This window comes from Pimephales promelas, chromosome 19 (genome assembly GCF_988280905.1).
Source record: "Pimephales promelas chromosome 19, fPimPro1.hap1.1, whole genome shotgun sequence".
Classification (NCBI taxonomy): domain Eukaryota; kingdom Metazoa; phylum Chordata; class Actinopteri; order Cypriniformes; family Leuciscidae; genus Pimephales; species Pimephales promelas.
The window spans coordinates 23,171,275-23,197,246 of NC_142787.1; the positions used below are offsets into that span (position 1 = coordinate 23,171,275).

Genomic DNA, 25,972 nt, shown 5'->3' on the forward strand with positions numbered 1-25,972 from the left:
ACAGGTGGAGATCAAATGTTTGGATGGTGGACTGTAAAAAACAGATGATAGATTCTTTCCTGTTTTTGTTGAGAATGGTAAGAGAAAATGAATGGGATAAACAAGACACAGAAGTGAATATATTTTAGTGCTATTACAAATTTAGGCCTAGAAGGGAGGTCTTTACACATTGCATTTTAATAGATGGTTAAAAAAGTTTAAAAAAAAATATCACATAAGAAAGAAGACAGACAGAAATTCACATCAAAAGAGATAAACAGATAACAGACTTTTTTTTTTTTAAGAAATCCCAAGGATAGAATATGTCTGTAATTCTAGATCACACATATTGTGCATGCAGTAAAAAAGAGTTTAATCAAATTTATGAAACGGTTGTTTTTAAATCTAAAACTAGTTTAAATTTAAAACAGTAATTGCACTTAGTATCAGTTACTAAAAAACGTGAAGCACCTGATCTGCAAAGTGTCTCTTTATCTATCAAGTCCCATTTCTTACCCTGATACCTTGTATTTAACACTTACATTAATTTACATTAATTATCTTGGTTTCATCACAGATTTGCAACACACTACACAGCATTTGTCCTGAGCCACTTCTAAACACACATAAATAACTTTGAGATGGGAGTATTAATCAAGTACAAATACAATTCTGTACTTCAATAATGGTTGAAGTCTTTGTATCAGAGTGTCCAAGATACATTAAAGCTGTGCGTAAGGTCTTGATTTGACTAGTCTTCTCGTAGATATGCATCTGGGATGTCCTCATCCTCCATTCCAGGGCTGATGGTTTGAAGCCTTTCACTGTTCTCAGCTTTAGAGTCTTTGAGTTCTCTTTCAGCCTCAAGCATCACATGCCGAAAATGTTCCACCTGGGACTGTGCGACCTGCAGACTGCTCTGTGCTGTCACAGAAGCTTGGTCAGCCCCTGGAAAGGACAAATAGGGTTAGGCTATTGCAACATGTGGCTAAAAGCGCAATCCAACAAATGACCACCGAGTGGCAGTAGGTGCCAAATGTCAATGAGTCTCTACACTAAAGCTGGGTTCACAGTACAATTTTGGTCACGATTTGGCAGTCTGAGACAATTTTGCAAAACCAAACCAAGGCAAAAATCTGAAGTCTCTGATCATTAGTTTGACAATGACATTAAGACAGCCTTGTCAGAAGATTTGACTCGCAGTCCTGCAGTGAGCCTTCTCCTACAACAGCCATCAAATTGTCATTGTTTTTCAAGACAAGACATGACCATAATTAACACTAGAGCTTTTTTGTAGCCACCATTTCAATCCAGCGTGTAATGCAGTTCACTCATTGATTGATGTAAAACTCCGGACAAGTTTTATTCTGTGCTTCCGTTTTTGAAATCCATATTTTTAAAAAAGTCAATGTAAAATGCACAAGTGAAGGTAAAATGGTATTAAAACGATGACCAAATACAGCAAACACACACATTTTTATAACATAATATAATAATAAAAAAATAATAAAATAAAATAGAATATTAAAATGATTTCAGAAGGATCATGACTGAAGAAATGGCTGCTAAAATTTCAGCTGTCAGCACAGGAATATATGACATTATAAAATATATTAAAATAGTAAATATTTATTTGTTGGATGTAATTGTACGTATATTTAAAGTTATAATAGTTAAATTATTATATTACTTTTTTCTGTATTTTTAATCAAATAAGTACAGCTTAGCACTAAAAAGTGGTAACCTGCAAATAGTATCTTAAAGAGCGTTTTTTTATGTGATTAAAATGTATTTTATTGGTATAAATGAATGCGTCTATATATATATATATGAAGAGTTCAGATGCAAAAGCCTCTAAGTGCCATTTTAAATTTTCTTCTAAAATGATCATTTTTATCAAGCTTGTATATTTAAGTTCAGTAATTTCACTTAAATGGCAATGAAGATTACCTATTAATTGTCATTTAAGTGAAATTACTGAACTTAAATATACAAGCTTGATAAAAATTGTCATTTTAGAAGAAAATTTCAAATGGCATTTAGAGGCTTTTGCATCTGAACTCTTCATATATATATATATATATATATATATATATATATACTGCCCTCGCACATCGTGCTCTCGTGAGCGCTTGTTGGAGATTAATATTTTGTGAATAAAGTGGTAAATAATGTTTGTTTTTCCCAAACAAAGCACTCGCGTCGCTTCATAAAACAGGTTAAACCACTGGTCACATGGATTAGATTTATGATCGGTTTATGAACTATTTGAAGCACCAAAGTGGTAGATGTGTAGAGTGTTAATGGGGACAGAAAGCTCTCAGATTTCTTAAAAAAAATCCTCATCTGTGTTCCGAAGATGAAGGAAAGTCTTACAGATTTAGAACGACATGAGGTTGAGCAAATCATGACAGAATTGTATTTTTTGGGTGAACTACCTACACCAGTAAAATAGCACTTACCGGCATTGAAAGCTGCCTCTGCTGCCTGCTCTGAGAGCTTGATGGCAGTCATCCAGCAGGATTCAAATCGTTTGTAATCCTTTCTTTTGTCAATTACCTAATTAAATAAGACAAACTTTCAATCAATTCCATTAAAAAGAAGGTATATTTATATACCATAATGTCAGAAAAACACAACTACAATTTAATACTGAAAGGATAAATCTCATTTGAAAGCTTGTGAACATTCACTCTGTTTTTCCAAGTCATTACCTCCTGACGGTGGCCAAGGATGACCTGCCAGATAGCATTCTCCTCCGCAGGAGTCAGTTTGCTAATGGAAGCCACATAGCGCTTGTGTAATGTCACAAGACTGTTTATAGACTAAACAAGACAAGTATGTTGGATGTTGTTTTTGCAAACATTTTTTAATCATGAAAACGAAAGCATCAATCCACTGTTAATGGTTGTGATTACCTTAACATAACCTGTGATGGTGTCGAGCAGCGCTAAAGTAGTTTGTGAGAGGAAAGTATTAGCACTGTCAGTGACCAGAGACGATGCTCTCCGTACCAGATCTTCATGAGACAGACCTTCTGGTTTCTAAACAAGACATAGAACACAGAGTGAGAGGTTTTCAGATACCAATTTCGTAAAAAAATGACACTAAAGAAGTTTTAATGGTAGACTGTAATGTCATTATATGGTGAAGACTGAGCTTATAAATATTAATTAGATGTGTTGACATTACTAGGTCATCTTCCTAGCCATTCATTCATGCAATCTAATTAATATTCATGAGCCTTCACCTTGGTAGGCCACTATTAATAAATTGATGACCTGTGCAGATGTGCTCGACTAAAGTTGGTTTTTGTAGATGTTTTATGCTGTTTTATTCAGATGCAATATCAAGCCAGCTTTACATTTGCTCTAATATTTTCAACATTAAATAAAATTCAGATTGAATTTCCCTACTGAAGTGCCTTGGGACGCTCATCTTAGTATGATGCGTTGATGTAATTTCCACTGAAACAGGAAGCTAAGGATATTTTGAATGGGCCCTCCCCCTTTTCAAATAGCCAATACGCTATTTTCACGCAGCCGCCATTTTGAAATCGAAAGCGAGGCTCCGGTGGGAAGAACCCCGGAAGTAAAGATAGACAACAATGCCTTGGAGTACCAATCTGAAGCTGCTGCCGTGATTTACACTATTGGATGTTAACATCCAATAGGATTTAGTTAAATAAATACACAAAGAAATAAATACAGTAAATACACCAAGATGTCCATGTCTTTCTTTCTTGAGTCGAAAAGAAATTAAGGTTTTTGATGAAAAGTTTTTGATGACATGGGGGTGAGTAAATTATCAGCAAAAGTTTTTTTAAAAAGTGAACTAATCCTTTAAGGCTAACACATTAAAAGCTTAAAGACTTACATTTTGATTTTTAGGGGGCCTTTAAAAGATTAACCTGAAATGTCAACAGTTTTAAAAGCTGATATAAAATAAAGTTGCAATATTTTTTTTCCCCCTATTGTGACATATCTGAGTGAAACGATAGTGAATTATCTTTTGAACTCTATGCTTGTTTATTAAATATTAGCGGAGCTAATCACACAGTGAATGTTCCAGTCATATCGTGATGGTGCAGACCTGGATGAAGGGAACAGCACACAGGGCACCTGCTGTGACACTCAGCGTCTTCCAGTTCTTCCTGATGAGTGTGGGCAGAAGAGCCAGTCTGGGGCTGCTCTGACAGGAGCTTCTGATCAAGGAAACAGCACTACACAAAACATAGTGGCAACGTTCAGGTCAGGAACTGTCAATTCAAGGACAACACTTAATATACACGACATTTTGAACACGTCAGGCTAAAATAAAACGTAAAGTAAGCTATTAAATAATCGTAGGGAGTTATTTGTCCAGCAATGTAATACACCAGCCAAAATATCTGATCGAATTTACACAACATGTTTATGTAACGGCAACTGCTGTTCCATTATTAATGATTGTACAGAAATCACAAATACACTAAGGCTACGTATCATGAAATTAAACAATCTCGAAGAATGAGACAGCTAAAAATATACAACCTCAGTCCAACAACGAACACTTTCCTTCTGTACGCCGCCATACTTGTTGAGATGAAGGATGACGATCTCCCTCTGTCGGTTTTGACAGAGAATTGCACCCTGAGGTGCAAGGAAAGCCTTATGAATATTTAAAATGACTGTCCGAAATCTTAGCGAATGACGCACTTTATTATACACATTTTAAGATGACCGAAGCCTAAGCTTAGCGAATGACGTTCTTAATACACACATTTTCTGCCAGCCTCGTTAAATGATTTGTCAAATGTTAAACCTAATAGTTTACCATAGCCTATAACCAGAATCCAATAAATATGATAGTGATCTATAGGCCTATTCCTTTTATCCCATTTAGTTTCATTTTCTCTATCTCTTTGGCTGTCATAACCGCCACAACCAGGTCTGCAAGCACACTTCTTTCACCATAGTTAAACAAAATGCCATGACGCCTATGCTTGATCCTGTTTTACAGAGTTTTCTGGTTTGATCATTGTAACCTTTATCAACCCAACCCTCTTATATGACCTGAATAACATTAACATGACAAAATGTCGTTTATCTTTTTTTTCTCTTTTATCTGCATGTTTTATGATAGGCTTCAGAAAAATTTTTTATCTATAAAGGGTAAAGGCTAAAGAGAGATAGAGTTATTTCATGTAATTAACCTATATATATATATATATATATATATATATATATAGATATATATAGATATATATAGATAGATATAAGTATATAATAATACATGAAGACTTCATGTACACTCTAAAAAGGTTCTTCAGCGGTTTTGCGTTGGTCATGGTGCTAGGCTATATAGAACCACTATCATTTAAAGAACCTGTTAAGCCCAGTTTGGTTCTTCAGTGGTTCTCTGAGGTGGTCAACGTGCTCTATGGCAGCTCTTATGGTTCTACATAGCACCATATGACAAAGATAAGTGCTAAATGGCACTTAAAGTGGTTCCCCTATTACAAGCCAATGAACCACTTTTAGTATTTAGCACCATTTGTTTTTAACATTTTTTTAGGCTCCAGTCTTAGCCTATAGGTTTATGTACCGACATTTCTGAGATTTAGTGAGTTTGAAGTGAAAGTATTTGATGAGTGTATGTGTGGGCCTAGCATTCACTCAATATTATAATCTCATTTTTGACGTAGATGGCTTTTAGAGGCTTTTGCATTGGAGGTCTTCACATATAAAGTTTTAACGATTCAACGCTAAAGGCAGACACAGATGTTTTTTGTTCATGGAATTATCTTATTGATTTCCAAAAGTTAGACTCTACATTATGAGCGAGTCTTGCCCAGATGTCATTTCTATTGACCATGTGTGCTCAAGACTCAAGAGTAGGCTGCTGCCTAACCTCTCAAAAAAAGTTTGTGAAGGATTCAGGCCCTGAAGACTTTTAGTGAACCTCTCTGTTATTCTTTATGGTATAACAATCGTGTAAAGAAAAACATATTTGTCTTTCTGAAGAGTCAATGTAAATAATTAATGCGATCACTAACTTTGAAATGCATGGGGAGTTCCAGTGAGGGTGTTTGTCGTGATACCCGAGAGCTTTCAAGTCACGAAAGACGCACTTCCTTTTCTAAAAAATTCACAGAAGGGAAATATACTGTTGTTGTTTGAATATGGTGCAGTCTTTTAAATGTCATCATGATTGATTTTGCAACACTAGATTTTACCTAACATTTTTGGCAATGTTATTCACATAAAAAAAGAGGAACATTAAAAAACTGTTCAAAACTTTTACACTGCTTAATTATGGTACTCTTCAAAGCTCTGCATTGTTTATTTTAATTTATTGATTACATTCTAATGGGGAAAAAAAGGCCACAAATGTAAAGTTATAAAACAAACAAACAGCAACATGGTTGGACACTGCTGTGACACTGTTGAGTCTTGTTTAAATCCTTTGCTTTCCCTTTAATGGTCACATTGGCTTTTTTTTGTCCATGCAGGGCCGGAGTGGCCCACTTTAGTTCCTGACTGACTATTAAAATAATGTAATTAAAAAGCAATAGTGTACAAAAATATAATTTTCTGTTCAGTGCAATAGCTCTACACATGGTTTTATAAATATACAGAGGTCCCAAAAGGGATCTTACTAGAGGGTTCGGAGGAAAATTATTTTTCCACTGTCACTGACAAAGAACATTATGTATATCTGTGTTATCCATTTTAATAAAGTTATTCTCATTCTGGACAGTATTGCTCTCCTCTCCTATCTTATCTCCATCTCTCGTTCTTCTTCTCTTTAAATCTCCCCTTCCCAAAGCTTAGCTTTGATTAATAGTCTTTGCAAACTGATTATTTATGTCGGTCGTTTAAAACTTCTATCGTAAAACAGCTGTTTGGCCACTTGCATCTTGTGAAGCGTCACGTTGGGATTCGCACTTCTGTGAACATAAACCCTGCTTTGATCGGTCATCTTAAACCTTTTGCCATGCCTATGAGCGGTGTGTGAGTGCTGATGATGAGGTCGGAGGTCGATGTGAGAAAATAATAATAAAGAAATAGTGGAGGCTGTGCTGTGACTGGAGCCAATAGGGGAAGCATTCAACCCAATGACATGACAACATCGGCCGTCCTCCTGACCAATAAAACAGACCGGCCGGCCGGAATTCAACATAGTCATCATGGGTGTCAACAATTAAATAATATCTCATGCAAAACAATTTAGAATGGCAAATAACAAAAAGACATTCCATTATTTGTTCCTCACGTTTCCCCCTCACTTTACAAACCAGTGAGTCAGTGAATGAACAGGCTATTACTCACAGTTCATTTAGATGTTAATTTTGTCCAAAAATTAACATCAAAATGACTATCGAAATTACAACTGTAATAATCTTCAGCACATAACCAGAAAGATTGTAAAAATATAGTCCTTTTTAAAACAACAACAACAAAAAAAACCAAAACAATTACAAAACATTTGCCATATCTATGGACACATTTTACTATGGGAAAATAATACAAACAGATTGTCATGTCAAAAAGGTTATAACATGTCAAAATGCTTGCATATATTTAATCTGATTTTAGTCCGATTCAACGTTCATCTTTACAACAAATTACAAAAGCTTTTTATCTCAAAATATTATCTCAATGTCCAGGAACATATCCAATATATTTAAATATGGTACCATATAAAGTGCATTTTTTAACCATTGCTACAGTAGGCCTACTAAACGCTTTGCTCTATTTTAACTGGTTTAACTTTAACTTTACTTTTACCGAATGTGAAGTAGTATATAAATAAAGAACTAAAGGCCTGGTCTCTCATGCCATATATAAGAGGACTTAGACATTTAGGGAAAATTATAAACACTACAAAGAAAAAATACATCACATTCATTAAAGTCTCAAAGTCAGTAACAACATAAATAGCTTCTTGGATAACTCCAACTAAAATGGATGATGCCCCTAGACCCAGCTGTATTAGATGCAACAGAACAGTCTTGTTGGCTTTTTTGGCTGATATTTTATCACAGGAGGCTGATTTAGCCACAACAGCTATAGAGGAATAAGTAAAGACAATAACAAAAGTCACTAAGACAAAAAATATACATGTAAAAGCTATATCAAGTTTCCTATATATCTGCAGTCTGAAAAGAGTTGTTCTTGAGCAGAACAAATTCATTGCTATGTTTGTTGTATCACTGGAATAGAAAATAATCACCTCAGACAGGGACTTAATCAAACCTAAGATCAAAACAACACTGAAAGCAATGTGAGTTCTTTCAAAATTTGCAATTTCTGCATGTCTGAGAGGGATGCAGATGGCCACATATCTCTCCAGTGACATCAAAGCCAGATTTAAGTTAGAGACATGATAGAGAACTGTTGCAGCCATGAGAAGAACAAGACAGACGTTTTTCATAATTAAAATCCCACGGACAGCACACATAAACAACACTACACTCATAATGAGATTCAGTGTTTCGATCCAAAGCATGTGACCAAAGAGAATATAACGGGATGTCTCCTGAAAAACAGTCTTTTTCCTTAAAGTGAAGAGCATGACCCCGTTGACATAGAGGAAAATGACACATGGAGTCACAAGCAAAAAAGTCTTCAGTGGTGCATATTGAGCCAACACATACTGAGTCTGAGTGAGGTTGGATTTAGATTCATTAAAATTAGACATTTTCAAAAGTGTATAATAGATGCTGTTACAGAACACTGAATAGAGTAACACTGCAATACTGCAACGATCCTTGTAACTGCAAATCTACAGTACACGCTTCCCTCACACGGGTTGTTAAAGGCACAGAGGTCAGAGCATCACATTTTATGTGCCATCATAATCCCAGTGGCTGGTTTGTGTGTGTGCATCACAAAGCATGCCACAATAGCACACAATAATATAGAAGATTATAATAACTGCCTGACTATAAATAGCAGCGCACAAGCAGTTGTGTAGTACTGGGCAAAAGGGATTTCAACTGTTTTTTTTTCTATGTAACCCTATCATGACGGATCCATTCAAACAAACAATAAAATACTGAAGTAGCCTACAGATTAGATACAGATTACAATACAATGAATATGCAATGGTGCACACATTTATCAAAATGCTCCTCTCTAATTAAGTTTTTTCTAAATAAGTTCGAAGTACTTCAGAGTCTGTACTTGTAATTTAATGATAAGTCTAAAATTTTGATAAACAAATCTCCTCTGTAATAAGCGTTAGTTTTTATCAACTTCGTTTGTTGTCAAAAGTCAAACCTTTTTGCTTAATCCTAAAACTCTTGAAATGGACATTTTAATGAAGATTCTATGAGTAAAATTTACATGTGTACGGTGTTGTGCGCGACGTTTCAGGAACATATGGGACAGGACCTCTGACCTTAGGGACGGTCAGCCTCAGTCTCCAGGCCCTCTTCGGCTACACGGGCCTGGCCCTACATCACGCCCTGCATAAAAGCTGCATTTGGATCTCAACCCTTGTGTCTCGAAGCAGTTTGTTACACATATGACCTGAATAACATTGACATGACAATATGTCGTTTCTCCTTTTTCCCTTTTCTCCTTAAAATAGTTTCTACATACAGTTTTATGATTTCAGCTTCAGATAATCTTTTTTTTTTTATCTGATGAAATAAAACACCCCCCCCCCCCCTTCTTTATGGAAATACCTATTCCCAAACAATCGTATAAAGAAAAACATGTTTGTCTGCCTGAAAAGTCAATGTAAATAATTAATGCGATGACTAATTTTGAAGTGCAGGGGAGTTCCAGTGAGGGTGTTTGTCTTGATACTAGAGAGCTTTCAAGTCACAAAAGACGCACTTCCTTTTCTAAAAACTCTCAGAAGGGAAATATAATTATGTTTTTTGAATATGGTGCAATGATATTCTTTAAATGTCATCATTAATTCGCTATACTAGATTTGATCTAAACGTTTTGGAAATGTCGTGCTCATTTAAAAAAAAAAAGGGGGGGGGGGAATTAAAAGTCTGTCTTTACAACTTTTACAATGCTTAAGTGGTAATTATGGTATACTTTTCAAAGCTCTGCATTGTTTATTTTATTTTATTCATTTATTCCTTCCACTCGTGCTTTTCTGCGGCAAACGTAACATTGTTTACATGCTGTTTTATCTACGTTTTTTCGTGGTTGAAACACTGGTAAATTGTGGTACAATATACCTTCTGATATACATTCATGTTTATTTTACGCTGTAACTACACCAATAAAGCAGAAGAGATGTTAGGTCTTTTTTACTGTCAAACACTCCCTGAACTCTCGGTTGACAAACCTTGCTTACTTGAGTCATGCTGGTTTAAAAAATGTGTGAAGGAGTTAATTTAGCCAATTTACTGGTCTGAAAACCAGTCAGTATCTGGTGTGACCACCATTTGCCTCACACAGTGCAATACATCTTCTTCGCATAGATTGATTGTGGCCTGTGGAATGTTGGTCCACTCCACTTCAATGGGTGTGCGAAGCTGCTGGATATTGGCAGGAACTGGAATACACTGACGTATACGCCGATCCAGAGCATCCCAAACTTGCTCAATGGGTGACGTGTCCAGTGAGTAAGCTGGCCATGCAATAACTGGAATGTTTTCAGCTTCCAGGAATTGTGTACAGATCCTTACAACGTGGGGCCGTGCATTATCATTCTACAACATGAGGTGATGGTCATGGATGAATGGCACAAAAATGGGCCTCAGGATCTCGTCACGGTATGCATTCAAAATGCCATCAATAAAATGCACCTGTGTTCGTTGTCCATAACATACGCCTGCCCATACCATGGGCCACTCGATTCACAACGGTGACAGCAAACCGCTCAGCCACACGACGCCATACACGTTGCCATTTGCTCTGTACAGTGAAAACGGGGATTCATTCGTGAAGAGAACATAGCCAGACGCCATCGAATGTGAACATTTGCCCACTCAAGTTGGTTACGATGACGAACTGCAGTCAGGGGGGTTGAGGGGCATGATATTGCCCAGGGGGGTTAAGTCAACAAAAATCCTTCATGACTTCAAGAGATCAAGGCAAATTGTAAGATAAAAAGGCCAAAATTACTTTTCATTTTTTAATTCCGTGGCAGAAACATGATGTATGTGTCTATAGTAGTCAAGGAACAGTATACTACGAAGGAACAGTAAGATCTATTCTGTAATGTCCGCTATGTGATGCATTCTAGAAATACACAGACGAAACGAGATGAATAAACAAATTCGCATCAGACTTTATTCAACAGAAGCTTCAAAAATTCGAAAAAAGATCTCAATAATAGAACAAAGATGTCTGCGATGCTGCATAAACAAGTTCCTGTACATTGGTAAGCAACATCAACAAATTGCATCTCAGCTGTCCATTACAAGAGAATATCATAAATTATTACATTCAATGAGGTTAAATATATTTGATTTATATACAAACTCTATCAACTACGCTTGGACAAGAAAAAACAGAGCAATAATCAACTCTAGTATTTAAGACAATAAAAGGAAAAGCTTAAGATTCCCCAAACACATCATATGAGGTTTTGTTTATAAAGAAATGATCTGACATAATACTAAATGCTTTAGCTGTTGTAAAGTCTGTTTTATAGGTTTCCAGAAGGATTAGTGCCTTAAAGTCTCATATTTTAACTATTGAAAACTCATTGACAGTGTGATAAAAACAGTTGTCATAAGATTAAATGGGGAACAAACATTTTACGTCCTATATTTGGGGTTACTGTTCTAGCAAACATTGTGACAAGTATGGTTTAATGTGATTGGCAAATACATGCTTTTCCATAAGTCAGTTATTTTTGTGTGGTTGATCTCAAAAATCTCATCATCATGTAAACTCACATTTTAAACTTTTAGAGGAATATATTTTTGTATCTTATTAATGAAAGAATATTATCAACTTAAGCCTTTTGGGTAACATTTACTCCCCCCCCCCCCCCCCATCAGTTAGTATCTATTTTCCCTCCTCCTATTGCTGTATTACATCTATTTTGCTTTTTGAGACCAAATGTGAAGTAGTATTGAAATAAATATCTAAAGGCCTGGTCTCTCATGCCATATATAAGAGAACTTAGACATTTGGGGAAAATCATAAACACTACAAAGCAAAAATACATTACATGTAATGATGTCATATAGTCGGTATAAATATAAATGACTTCTTGGATAACTCCAACTAAAATGGATGCCGCACAGAGACCCAGCTGTATTAGATGCAACAGAACAGTCTTGTTGGCTTTTTTGGCTGACATTTTATCACATGAGGCTGTTTTGGCCACAGCTGCTATAGAAGCATAAGTAAAGATAATAACAAACGTCACTACAACAAAAAATATACATGTAAAAGCTATTTCAAGTTTCTTATATACCTGCAGTCTGAAAAGAGTAGTTCTTGAGCAGAACAAGTTCATCACTGTGTTTGTTGTATCAATGGAATAGAAGATAATAATCTCAGACAAGCATTGAATCAAACCCATCATCCAAATAACACCAATGGCCATGTTAGTTCTTTTGTAACTGGTAATTTCACCATGTCTGAGAGGGATGCAGATGGCCACATATCTCTCCAGTGACATCAAAGCCAGATTTAGTACGGCAACCTGATATAGGGATTGTGCAGCCGCAAGAAGAATGATACAGATATTTTTCAAAATAAAAATCCTGCTCACAGCACACACAAATAACACTACACTCATAAAGAGATTGAGCGTATCGACCCAAAGCATGTGACCAAACAAAATGTAGCGAGATGTCTCCTGAAAAACAGTCTTTTTCCTCAAGGTGAAGATCATGACTCCATTGACATACAGGAAAATAACACATGTGGTCACACACAAAAACGTTTTCACCGGTGCATCTCGATCTACCAGGAATGGATTCTGAGTGAGGTTAGACGCAGAACCATTAAAAGCAGACATATTCAGAAAAAATAAAACATGAAGATGTTAACCTCAGATGCTGGTGTAGAACACTGACTTATACATGCAATCTGCAATGTCTTTGGATTGCGTACAAATCTCCAGGCTTGTATGCTGTTGATGGCACAGAGTGAGAAAGATCAGAGCGTGGCACTTTAAATATTGTTAAATTTATTGTGTTACGTACGTGTTGAATCCCAGTGGTTCTTTCGTGTATGTGGGGGGAGGTCTGTGAATGTTTACTTTGTTTACCTTGTAATCTGACAAAACCTCCCTGAGGTTTGTTGGAAGCTAGTTATTATAGCTAATAAAGTTTTAAATATGGATATTTTTCTTGCACAAACACATCGCTTCGCTTCATAATATCTTTATTAAACCCCTGGAGATGTACAGTATGGATTATTTTTATGATGGATGGGTGCATTTTTTGGGCTTTAAAATCTCATGATGTATATCATGTCATGCTTTTTTATGTTTTGATCTTGTTATATGATATTATGATTAGCTGTTTTGGCCACAGCAGCCTTCATATAATCATATAATCAATATATATATATATATATATATATATATATATATATTGCTTCCAGTGGAACCTTACAGGGATAAGAATTGTGAAGACCAAAATACTGAGATTTCTTATTGTGGAAAAAGCATTTTCTGTGATTCGCCAGATTTAAGCAATAACAAAGATAACTGATGTAGGCTATCCTTTATGGTAATACATACAGTATGATATGTTACAACAGTTCAATGTGTATAGTAAATATAAGATAAAGTGAGAATTAATAGTAAATAGTTTTGTCAATAAAATAAACACAGCAAATAAAATAGTAATGAATGGTATAATTATATGTCATAAGTACAATAATACAATCATAAAAATATTGATAATAGCATATAATTTATGTATAATACTATAATAGCAATAGAATAAGAAACATTAATTACAGAATAAAGATAATACAAATAATAAGTTAAATAGCGACTATGAATAGTACAATAATTTAACAGCAACTATAATAGATTGATAATTGCAAGTGGTATAATATTATAACAATAATAATAAGAACAGCAAATACAATGTAATATCAATTGCAGAATAATGAATAAATATCAAACATTATAGGCTAATATTGATTATTAAACTGACATTGAACAAAAAGAGATTTGGGTCATTTTATTTTATGTAGGCCTACATACAGTGAAGAGAATGTAGATATAAAATAATGTATATATTTTAAAATATTACCACATAGGCTATATAAAATAAAAGAGGGGTGTCCAAACTCGGTCCAGGAGGGTCACTGTCCTAGCCTAGAAATCTAGACTCCCTACTGGCTACAAAAATGATTTTGCAGCCGTGTAGTCTAGCAACACTCCGTTGACTTTTTCGAGCTGGAAAAAAACAAACTCTAGTCAGGCCAATCACATCGTGTATAGGGTCGGTGGGCGGGCTTAACATAATGACGACCTAGATGCGACGGTTCACTGCTACTTGAAAACAAAGAATGGCTGCTACTGCTGGCGAACAGTTGTCTTTTGATTCAGCTTTGGTCGATTTAAAGTTATGTTTTTCTTTGAAACATAAGCAAAGAACGGCACTTGAGTCATTTTTAATCGCTCTGACTATGTCACCTTCTTCGTTGCTCTGGTTGGTTGTAGTGCTATCCTGTTGCGCGTTTATCCCGCCTCTCGTATTGAGCCCTGTCAATGGTTAGTTCCCAGACCTAACATCCTGGTCTGGCATGCCAGGCTACCCCTGTCTTGCAGAGTTTAGTTCCAGCTTGCCTCAACACACCTGCTTGTAAGTTTTTAGCATGCCTAATGCCTCAGATGCTTCTGACTCCATATGAAGAGGTGGCGGGTGAGTTGCAACATACGGCAGGAGCGTAGACCACCTTGGCGGTTGATGTATGCTACAGTGGCGGTATTCGGACTAGTACGTGTTGATTCTTGAGCACAGCCCGGAAGCTGCGCAGATCAAAACGTACAGCCATCAACTCGAGGCAATTGACGTGTCATAGGTGCTGGGATCCTGTCCAGCACGTCCATTGCACATGGCACCCCAGCCCATAGTAGAGGCATCTGTCATTACAACATGTTGTTCCTGGGACACTCCGGCCAGTAGAAAACTGAGGTTCGGCCACGGGGTAAAGGTCTACTCGGAGGGTGCCGTGTTGCTATGCCCACCTCGGGACTCGGTCGCGAAGCTAAAGCTGTAGCGGTCTCATATGAAGGCAAGCAATCTGAGAGGCGTTGCCACGGCTGCAGATGCCATATGCCCCAGTGGAACCGCACTCTTGCCCTCAAACTGTCTCAGGCAAGTCAGCAGTGACTGCGCACACTTGCTAGTAAGCTGTAATGTCCATACCGAAAAAGAGATCCTCTGCACGGGGCAAAGTTTGCTCTTTTCCCAGTTGACCCGAAGACCCAGACGAGCTAAGTGCCGGAGCACTAAGTGCCTGTGTACGCAAACCTGGTCTCGAGAGTGAGTTAGGATCAGCCAGTCGTCGAGATAGTTCAGGATACGAAGTCTGTGTTCCCGTAGGGGAACAAGGGCTGCCTCGACGGCCTTCTTGAAGACACGAGGAGACAGGGCTAGCCTGGATGGGAGAATTGTGTACTGATATACCTGCCCCTCGAAAGAAAACCGTAGGAACGGTCTGTGTCAAGGGAGAATAGAGACATGGAAGTAGGCGTGACCTACTTCCACACTCTCGAGACCAGGTTTGCGTACTTCAGGTCGATCGCTGCAAACCAATCCTGGGGCCGCACATATTCGAAAATGCGTTTGGCAGTGAGCATCTTGAACGGCAGCCTGTGAAGGGAGCGGTTCAGAATGCCCATGTCAAGGATTGGCCATAACACACCGGTTTTCTTCGGGACAATGAAGTACGGGCTGTAGAAGCCGGCGCATTTCTTTGCCATTGGCTAGTAGGCGGCACATTTCTTTGCCATTGGCTAGTAGGCGGCACATTTCTTTGCCATTGGCTAGAAGGCGGCGCATTTCTTTGCCATTGGCTCGTTTTGAATACTCAAAGTCAACAGGCTTTCAAAGCAAAACCCCAGTCAATCAATCCAATGGAGGCATCCGATCAGTGGGAAAGGTCTCTGCGTGTTACTGTCTTTCTGCGTGGCAAAGTAATTCGATTAAATGAAATATATTTTCTCATATGTATTTGCTCCTTATTTCATCTGACTCGATAAATGAAAATGTCTTAATGATCTGTGCATCATTAAATGTAAGCGAATGTTTGACTTTTTTGACTGTTTCGAAATATTTTTGTCTCTTTACTGAAAATAATGTCCATTAGAATAAAATCTAAGCCTCTAGAAAATGTATATTTTCTTTATATCAACAGACCAAGGCAGAAACCTCTTTTTAAATGTAGTTTGTAGTTCACGAGTTTTGTCAAATGTAAACACAGTGGGAATTTACATTAATCACCATCCCAAACATACTGGAGGCAGAAGTTGATTTACATGGAAAAACATTTGCTAATAATTGGAATTTGCATTGAGTTTACACCTTTGAGAACAGGAGGCCATTATGCATGGAAGACCCACCCTCTTTTGTGTGCAATTTATCTTTATTACCTTTTGTTTTACTTTTTTGGAAATTAGACATTTGTACCAGTCACACTGAGACATTTCAAATGATACCAAAACATGTATAAAACTGTATGATAATTGTTCATATTTAAACCATATAGATTTTAGATGATTTCCAGGTGATCACAGCATTAATGGTTGCATGTTTTGCCAAAGGTCAGCTAGTTCTGTGAGGTTCATCTCCAAAATCTCATTGTATAAATTTCCTTTTGTATCTTAATAATGAAATAACATTATCTAGCAAAGCCTTGTAATATTTCAATGTGTTTTTAACCATGCCGTTTCAGCCTCCTCCTGCTAAATGGATCTCTGTATTACATCTATTTTGCTTTTTGAGACCAAATGTGAAGTAGTATTGAAATAAATATCTAAAGGCCTGGTCTCTCATGCCATATATCAGAGGGCTTAAACATCGTGGAAAAATCATAAACACTACAAAGCAAAAATACATCACATTCAATGAAGTTATATAGTCAGTATAAATATAAATGACTTCTTGGATAACTCCAACTAAAATGGATGCCGCACAGAGACCCAGCTGTATTAGATGCAACAGAACAGTCTTGTTGGCTTTTTTGGCTGACATTTTATCACATGAGGCTGTTTTGGCCACAACAGCTATAGAGGCATAAGTAAAGCTAATAACAAAAGTCACTGTGACAAAAAATATACATGTAAAAGCTATATTAAGGTTCTTATATATCTGCAGTCTGAAGAGAGTGGTTCTTGAGCAGAACAAATTCATTGCTAAGTTTGTATCATTGGAATAAAATATAATAATCTCAGACAGGGATTGCACCCAGCTTAACATCCAAATAACACCAATGGCCATGTTAGTTCTTCTGTAGGTGGTGATTTCTGCATGTCTGAGAGGGATGCAGATGGCCACATATCTCTCCAGTGACATCAAAGCCAGATTTAATGTAGAGACCTGATAGAGAGCTGTTGCAGCAACGAGAAGGATGAGGCAGGCAAATTTCATAACAAAAAGTCTACAAACAGCACACACAAACAACACTACACTCATTATAAGATTGAGCGTATCCACCCAAAGCATGTGACCAAACAAAATGTAGCGAGATGTCTCCTGAAAAACAGTCTTTTTCCTCAAGGTGAAGATCATCACTCCATTGACATACAGGAAAACAACACTTGAGGACACAGATAAAAATGATTTCAAATCTCGATCCACCAGTGATATAGTCTGAGTGACGTTAGATTTAGTATCATTCAAATTAGACATGTTCAGGAGCATAAACAAGGCTTAAAATGCTGTTATTAAACACTGAATAATGATGCAATCTATAAAGTCTTTGTAACTGCAAATCTCCAGGCTTCTGTCCCCTACAGTATGTTGTTGAAGGTACAGAGAATGATCAGAAAGCATCACACTTTATATATCAATGTAAAGCATCTGTCATGAACTACGTATAATCCCAGTGGCTGGTTTGTGTGTCAAAATGACTGTGAAAAACAACAACAACAGTAACGCTTGGTGGGTAATCCACCAATAAGTGCCTGACTAACAGCATCAAGTATAGCAAATCCCAGTGGTTTATGTTTCCTTGTGTGTTTGTGTGGAAATATGTCTTTAATTCTTGAAGCTATAAGATTCTGTGCTAACTCTTTTTAAAAACACAGATCTGATCTCACAGTTGGGAAAAATATCTCCTTAAATTTGTGTACTAATGGAGTTAAAAGAGTTTTAATGGAGTGTTTAAATCATTATTTGTTACTACACAGCTCTACTTGGTCAATCAAGGGATTCAGCGATTAGATATTGTCCATGCGAAGTAGACTACGTTTATAGTGGTGAATGGCAGATCAGGGGTGCGTTTCCCAAAGCATGAGCCAATTGTGGTCGCAAGTTCCCATTGTTATTATCAGCATAGTCCAACAAGTCTGTTTCCCGAAACCATAATTCTAATGAACATTCGCAAACAGCTTCACTAAATTGTGTGTGGTTAAATAGGGGCCATCTGTGAGCTTTAAACTTAAAATAAACTCTTTGTTACATAGGAAGCCAATGGAGAGAGGCCTGGAGAGGTGAAAAATGTTCCCTCTTGTCCCCGTCAAGAATCGTGCAGCAGCATTTTGGACAATCTGTAATCGTGAAAGTGATGACTGACTAATTCCAGCATACAGGACATTACAGTAATCAGGTCTTGTGGAAATAAAAGCATGCATTACAGCATCCAAATCATTAAAAGTCAGAAGGTGTTTTAACTTCCGAAGACGCTTTAGTTGAAAAAAGCTGGGCGTAACTACAAAATTGATCACAATCAATAATGGCCCCCAAATTTTTGACAAATGAGTGATTATTTGACTGCAAATTCTGCATAAAAGCACTGTGAGAAGTGTAAATATAGCATATCGCTAAGAAAATGCTGGTGTTTTAACATGTGAAAATAGAATCTATTGCTATTTGCACTTAATGTAGATAGCAGCAATCGCTATTCCTAAACAGCATCTATTGCCAAATAGTACATTTTCACTTAGTGCAAATGTATGGTAATTTCAACATGGCGTGAACACACATTAATTTACCATCTAGTGAAAATAACTTCGGAGGACTAAAGTACTGTATTAATATTATGTAAAATTGTTGCAGTGCTAGTTTTGTTGCTCGGTTGAATATTTTTATATATAAAGTTAAAAGACAATGTAAAATAATATAATTGTGTGCCAATTCTTTACTTTCATATAAAAATAATCTCTAATTAATATCATATTATAATTAGTAGTAAGTAGAAACAAAGTGTTATGTCTCAAAAATAATTATGTCTCTTATTTATTTATTTATTTTATTATGTGCATTAAAATATGCACTTACTGTGTTTATCTGAACCCTCATAATGAAATGATGTCAATCTTGAGGGTTACATCAGAATCTACTACTTGCACACAGTCCCTTGTGTTTCCATTACTAATCGCATTAAATATTTAGTATATGTCTGTGTGTTTGTACAAAGAGGTCTCTGGGGGTATGAAATGTGGTGTTGATTACTACCTGAGGTGGTTACTGTGGGCCACAGGGAGAAGAAAACCTGATGTTTGGCACATGCTGTCCTCTATGTGTGCCTTTATTATCGAGTGTGCTATGTTAACATTAAAGAATAAAATAAACACAAAATCTTCAGGGGATATTCTAAGAAGTTGTCATGTAATGACAGGCATGCTGATGAAACTTACTCTCCATTTGTCAAAGAATAGCCTATTAAAATTACAAAGTTTCCATAAACATAAATATGATCTATCATGGTTAAAAGACTCAAATCCTTCAGTCTTATTCATGATAAAAAAATTATTATGCTAAAATAAACGAACAAAGAACATAGCATACGAATATAGCTAGCTTCATAGATTCAACATGTCCTCCATTAAAATGTAAAAACAGTTACGACACATTCACTTATAGGGAAAACAAAAATTGTTGACTTAAACATCAATAATATGCTTTAAATTGACTAAGGCCTGCCCATACTTTGACTACAAATTTTGATTTCAAATCGTTACGTGTTTTGCAATACATGTAATGTAACTTTATCACGTTAAACCCTTTCTATAAGTTATGAATAGCTAACTAAGATAATATAACGGTAACTAACGTAACAGTAGGCCTATGTAATAAGTAATAATTCAAGCGATATGAAGGCCTAATGGTTTGCTAGTACATTTGTAACGGGTTCAGTTGTTATGGGAAAAGGAGGAGGGAACCGACGAACGTTTAACAAGTTTGATAATAAACAAATACAAAATTAAAGTTTAAAAGGTGAAACCCTAAACCCAATTTTCTGAGATTTTAACAAAGGTATGTGTGTTGAACACCATTGAAGACAATGTTAGCATCTGTTAGATTTAGCTAATATAGGGGGAAAATAGTTAGGCCTAAATTAAATTTTTTCTCCACTATTTTTGTCTTCATGTTTCAATGTTAAAATCTTCATGTTTCAAACACCAACTTATCTACATTCATCAGTGTCTTGTGTGCGAAACCACTAAAAAATATTTAAAAGTACTAAAGTATTAAATTATTTTAGTATTAAACATTTAATTTAATTAGGTAATTTAAAATGGCTAATTCCAGAACAATGTGAAATAATATTAAAAGTCTATACAATGCAATTTATCACTTAACCTTGCTAAGGCACACTTAAAGACACAGTGTTGTTGAGATCAAACACACACACACACACACACACACACACACAAAACAAACAAACATATTTTCATGTGTCAGATGGAGTTGACAAATGTCAATTACTACATGTCAATTTCTATAAAACGTAGTTAAATAAAAAAACTGTTTCTTTTCATGGTAGATGAAACCCGTGTTTATGAAGTCCAATTTAAATTAATGTAGTATCGATTTTTTTGTTTGTCACTTTTCAAAAGTAGCCTACTTTTGTCCCTTGTCTCAAGAATCAGTGAGCTACTACATGCATATAGAATGCATTATTTTTTAAATTTAGGCCTATTTTAATTTAGACAAATAGTAGGCTACACTAGCAAATCAAGTTCTTGAAATTATTGAATAGAACTTCAGTGGAGCTTTCATATTTTATGTATCCTATTACACACACCATTGAATAATTTTCAGACAATTTATAAAAATGATTTATGCTTTCAAAAATTGTTTGTCACTATTATGCTTAGATTATCCAACCCTAATTGGTCGTGAGATAGTGTTGGATTATCATACTAACACTCGGGAAGGCAATTTGACAAGTAGCAAATGCAACCGATGAAGACATGGTAAAAATTAATACTGTTTTAATGTGACATATACTGTAGCAACAAAAAACAAACAAACCAACACTGGCTAGAGGACAAATAGCCTTACGAATTATTTTTTGATAAGGGAAGGAGCGATGTTTCAGTTTTTGAAAGCTATATACGATGTATTAGGACATACTGGTGTTTTAGAAAGAGAATTACACATCGGTCATTGAAGTGCAACGGTGACAATCCAGTCTCTCCTCCTGCTCTTTTAACATTATACTACTCTCCTCTTTGTTTGCAATGTAACGCAAGCTCATGCAAGCCGCAAGATGGCAGTAACTAACCTTGACAAATCAAAACACAGAACATGAGGAAGTCGGTTGCTGTCTCTGGTTGCTAAGGAAATCAAGCCTGAATGCGCTGTAAACAGCAACAAACGCTTACTGGATTCATGTTAATTGCTAGTTTTACAATCTTACCAGCTTTGCTGATCAATGAATGATTTGGGTGATCGTGTAAATCGTGGTACGCGTGCTAATTATAACTATTCTGCTGATTTTATGGCGCTGTGGAACCGGGAAATGAGTGTAGAGTCAGGTCTCTAGTTAGCTTACGTTAGCTGTTCAGCTACACTAGTAACAAGATGGATATATATCTGTTGCAAAACTAAAAACGAAAACTTGTTATATAATTTTTTTTGGTGCACCTAAACAACTTGTTACGGTCTAAAAGTGTATTTATTTATAGCCGAGAGACTGTCAGCACAAACAGAAATAGAGAATCATGTTGGAGCAAAATAATAATAATTAAACAGAAAATTTATACATTTAAAAACAAATATAGCAGTGGAATAGGCCAATGCAGCGTATTAAATTGGTTATATGATAATTTGAACAGATGCATGTGATAACCAACATACTGCATAATGTAATTTCAGGACTCTTATGGCAGAATTGCATATCATTGGGCAGATCATTGGGGCCACGGGTTTCCCACAGAACAGCCTCTTCTGCAAATGGGGTGTACACACAGGTGTCTTTTTTGTTTTATTGTTTACTATTTTATACTGTTTTAAAGTAACGTTATACACTAGCTGTACCAAAAAACACTGATCTCTATAGAGACCATTAGTGTGTTTTCCTTAATGTTTTTAAAGGTGTAAAGATTGTTTTAATGCTTATTTGATGTGCCAAAATATATATTGTTTCTAAATATTTATATAAAATATAAATTACAAAAACTTTTTTACTGTGTGCCATTCAGGAGGAGCATGGAGGCTTCTTGCTGGTCTGAAGGAAGGTCAAACTCAAGTGGACATGCCTCAAACAGGGGACATGGCATACTGGAGCCATCCCATTGATTTGCACTACACTACTAAGGGCCTTCAAGGTATTTGCATTAGAGGTCGACCTATAGTAGATTTTACAGATACCAATAACTAGGTAGGACTGCACTGGCCGATAACCGATTAATCAACTGATAGTTTTTAAATAAACCATAATTATCCATTGTTAATTAATATTATTTTAATGTGTGTTAACTAATGTGTAACAGGTGCATGAATGTTTAACAGACTTTAAAATTTTGAAAAAAAAGTTTAAATTAACACTCTAACATAGGCCATAGGATTGAAATTACACACATGTATGTATACTCTCACACTTTATTTGGACGAGAGAAGTGTAGCGGCTAGGACAACTCACAGATATCGCACTCCGGATACGTCTCGTTCAATTCAAGCTGCGGTCCAAAACAATGTAATGCAACCAAACATGCAAAAATTCACTTCAAGAATTGAAAAAGTGGCATAGATGAGTTTGAAGTTCGGCGTTTCTGATTTGTTTATGTTTCTGTCGGCTGCATGAACATATCAATTTGCTTTTTCACGTCACTAGCATTAAATATGCAAAATTCTCTGGCTAATGAATGCATAAAAGTGAACAGCTGGTCATAAACCAAGGCAAATAGATGGTAACTATCATGACATCAAACATTTGGGTCGTCGTGTGTTTTTGTCACATTATTTTAACTGCTTGATGTACTAATGTTAGCTTCCTCTGAAATCTCAACGGCAAACATACTGCTGTTCTCCACTAATGCAGCTTATAGTCAACAAATTAATTTCTTTATAATGATATGAAAGCATGTGCTATAGTTTACTGTGTACGCCATTTCATTGTCAATGTTTTAAATCCACGTCTGTCTCAGGTGTCAAAACAAACAGCACGAAGTGTCAGGTATTCCACCTCTAGAGGCCGCTCTCGTACTGTATAATGGCAGCGCACCCTTCTCAGCCACGCCACTGTTTGTTCCAGCAATCGGCTATCGGTGCCGATTAATCGACTTCTAATTTGTATCATGTTTTAGTGCCACTTTAACATGATTTAATATATAGGATGGATGTGTTTTCTACTTCTAGGATGGCCAAAGCTTCACCTCCAAGTGTGGCATCAGGACTCTTTTGGGCGATGCCAGCTGTATGGTTATGGTTATATCCACGTACCATCAAGCCCAGGACAGCATCGCTTGCAATGCGCTACATGGCGACCGCTTGGATCCTGGCAGGATCAACTTGCCGAGATGTTTGTCGGAGGAGGACCACAACTGCGCTCGCCAGATCTCATTTACAGTGGCGCAGACCGATACAGACTCCACACGGTTGGCATGGGCACAGTTGAACTTGAGCTGTGCGTTATTCTACGCCACTTTGACAGATATGGTGTGGAGAGCTGAGAATGGATTGTGGACTGACACACATTTCAGATCAGAGATATGAGGAGTGAATAGAAGGTAAAATATTTTGTTATATTGGACAGGAGTTTTTAACATAATGTAATGTGTGAATAGTTAAGTATGTAATACAATGAGTTGAGTGAAATAGCAAGGATGGATTTACGTCTGCAGACTGATAATGTGTTTTTGTGCTTTGGATCTCAAACAATACCTTTTTAATGACATTTTTCTACATTTTTTTGTACACTTTGTATGTTTAATAGAATTGTATTTTGTTTTGATGCAATTAAATGTGGCAGTTTTCAAAGGTGAATCATATCTGAATCAAACATTTTTAAATCGTTCATCATCAATTCATGATGGGAAAGACCTTTCAAAGAAAAGAAAAAAAAAACGACGTTCATTTGTTTGAGTACATAGTTCAAGTTTGTTTTTATCTTTATGGAACAGGCTTTTTGTAGCAGGCTCTGTGTTTTGTAGATAGTGAGAGACACATTTTGCTCATTTCCTGTGTGTAGTTTCTAAATGTTTTAGTGAGACTAAAAAAGACAAAAGAGCAAGTTAGATCACAGCTAATTTTTGTGATAGGCCTACTGTGTTTCAAAAACGGTTGACACCATCCTGTTTCAGAAATGGAAACACTGGCTGTTAGAAGTATTTTTAATGCATCAGTTCCTCTCAAAGATCTGTTTCTTTATTTAGACAAAACGAGAGCTGGGGGAGGGGTTGGTGTAAAGTTGTCATCATTTGGCGGCTCTGCTAATTCGCTGTTAAAATCTGTCTGCTTTCTTCGAAGAGTTCTCATGTTTGAAAGTAGGATACCCTCTGTGGGAATTGCGTCTGCATTCTGTAAACACAAGCTGTGGAAGATATTTCAACAGATAAACTGCTGTGCTAGCATACTTTCTGTGTTTAACTGTTCCCTTAACATACCCAGCTCACACTTGAGATAAGCTATCGGTAGCCTAAAGGCCACGATAACTGTCAACTGGAATTTCCACATGAAAGAAGGTAGAGCCCCAGAGCACAGCTACCTTTTATGTAATTGTCATGTACCAATTGCAGTTCAGCGTGAAGTTTTACAGAGCGTTTGCACTGGTGAGCAGCATTGTTTGGCCAAATTGTGTTAAATTACATAATATTTGTTCTCTAATTTGGCAATGGAGAGGGCCGCCATTTTGAGATCACCTGACCAGGTAAACTCTACTCACTTTATACTGGTTACCCCCATTAGGATAACAAGTTTGCTCACGTAATAAATGGCTGACTGATTTGCTTTTTTGTGCGATGTCCAACCTGACTATTATATCCTGTTCTCGCAAATGTAAATTAAAAAAATAATAATCATTCTAATTCTCTGAAAATATGAAAGTTCTCTCTACAAACATTGATTGACCACCTATCAGAATCCCAGATTTTTGGGGAACATCAGCATTTAGCACAGCAGACGCAGCATGCAATTATAAACAAAGTTTTAATACATTGGTGTGGATGCTAAGATGGTCATTATTTTTATAGTTATCGTTATTATCGTTGTAGAATATTGAAGTCTATAGACCTTATGCACCAGAGAAACGTGGGCGCCGTCAACTTTAGAATATTGTGTCTTTGAACTTCCGTTTTCGCGGTCGCTCTGTATATTTCTATGGCATTGCTGTCGATGAGTAATTAGCTGGTGAAGTGGATTTGCTTATTTTACGAGCAGTTATTTCATACCTATGCAAGATCGCTGTGTAAATACAGACCGGAAGTCAAATGACGAGCGCAACGCTGAAAAAGGGCGGGGCTACATAAGGTCTGGAATCACCTTCAGACTTTTAATCAGAATCCACCCTACTTTTAAAATCTCGAAGATATAAATTGGCAGACTTCATAACTGCACTGCACACTTAATAAATATAAAGTTATCGTGCTTTGGTGTTGATGATTATAGTTACTGTTATAGGTATTTTATAGTTCTTGTTTTAGATGTGAACAGGTTGTTAAG

General features: G+C 36.4%; 5 protein-coding genes across 5 annotated transcripts; 1 reads left to right on the top strand and 4 right to left on the bottom strand.

Annotated features, from left to right (window-relative positions):
* Positions 1–590: 590 nt before the first annotated feature.
* Positions 591–4,623, bottom strand: diablob (diablo, IAP-binding mitochondrial protein b). Its single transcript, XM_039688377.2, has 6 exons — positions 4,512–4,623; positions 4,072–4,201; positions 2,898–3,023; positions 2,694–2,804; positions 2,442–2,538; positions 591–927 (listed from the first exon to the last, which is right to left on the bottom strand). Exons 1-6 carry the CDS (start codon positions 4,550–4,552, stop codon positions 731–733), a joined length of 702 nt encoding a protein of 233 aa, XP_039544311.2. The 5' UTR covers positions 4,553–4,623; the 3' UTR covers positions 591–730.
* A 3,078-nt stretch (positions 4,624–7,701) lies between these two features.
* Positions 7,702–8,664, bottom strand: LOC120490679 (odorant receptor 131-2-like). The gene has a single exon (XM_039688008.2). It carries the CDS (start codon positions 8,662–8,664, stop codon positions 7,702–7,704), a length of 963 nt encoding a protein of 320 aa, XP_039543942.2.
* A 3,276-nt stretch (positions 8,665–11,940) lies between these two features.
* On the bottom strand, positions 11,941–12,915 carry LOC120490590 (odorant receptor 131-2-like). Its single transcript, XM_039687889.2, has one exon. The coding sequence runs from the start codon at positions 12,913–12,915 to the stop codon at positions 11,941–11,943; it is 975 nt and encodes a 324-aa protein (XP_039543823.2).
* A 3,898-nt stretch (positions 12,916–16,813) lies between these two features.
* Positions 16,814–17,773, bottom strand: LOC120490871 (odorant receptor 131-2-like). Its single transcript, XM_039688369.2, has one exon. The coding sequence runs from the start codon at positions 17,771–17,773 to the stop codon at positions 16,814–16,816; it is 960 nt and encodes a 319-aa protein (XP_039544303.2).
* Positions 17,774–21,618: 3,845 nt separating this feature from the next.
* Positions 21,619–24,298, top strand: b9d2 (B9 domain containing 2). Its single transcript, XM_039688172.2, has 4 exons — positions 21,619–21,777; positions 22,190–22,284; positions 22,516–22,641; positions 23,672–24,298. The coding sequence occupies exons 2-4, from the start codon at positions 22,197–22,199 to the stop codon at positions 23,983–23,985; spliced, it is 528 nt and encodes a 175-aa protein (XP_039544106.2). The 5' UTR covers positions 21,619–21,777; positions 22,190–22,196; the 3' UTR covers positions 23,986–24,298.
* The last annotated feature ends 1,674 nt before the right edge of the window (positions 24,299–25,972 follow it).

Coding starts and splice junctions, on each gene's coding strand:
- LOC120490871 (XM_039688369.2), bottom strand. CDS start 17,773: ATGTCTAATTTGAATGATACTAAATCTAACGTCACTCAGACTATATCA.
- LOC120490590 (XM_039687889.2), bottom strand. CDS start 12,915: ATGTCTGCTTTTAATGGTTCTGCGTCTAACCTCACTCAGAATCCATTC.
- b9d2 (XM_039688172.2), top strand. CDS start 22,197: ATGGCAGAATTGCATATCATTGGGCAGATCATTGGGGCCACGGGTTTC. Junction 22,285..22,515: donor CAAATGGGGTGTACACACAG/GTGTCTTTTTTG, acceptor TGTGCCATTCAG/GAGGAGCATGGAGGCTTCTT. Junction 22,642..23,671: donor CACTACTAAGGGCCTTCAAG/GTATTTGCATTA, acceptor TTCTACTTCTAG/GATGGCCAAAGCTTCACCTC.
- LOC120490679 (XM_039688008.2), bottom strand. CDS start 8,664: ATGTCTAATTTTAATGAATCTAAATCCAACCTCACTCAGACTCAGTAT.
- diablob (XM_039688377.2), bottom strand. CDS start 4,552: ATGGCGGCGTACAGAAGGAAAGTGTTCGTTGTTGGACTGAG. Junction 3,024..4,071: donor GTGCTGTTCCCTTCATCCAG/GTCTGCACCATC, acceptor TGTCTTGTTTAG/AAACCAGAAGGTCTGTCTCA. Junction 928..2,441: donor AGAGGCAGCTTTCAATGCCG/GTAAGTGCTATT, acceptor TGTCCTTTCCAG/GGGCTGACCAAGCTTCTGTG.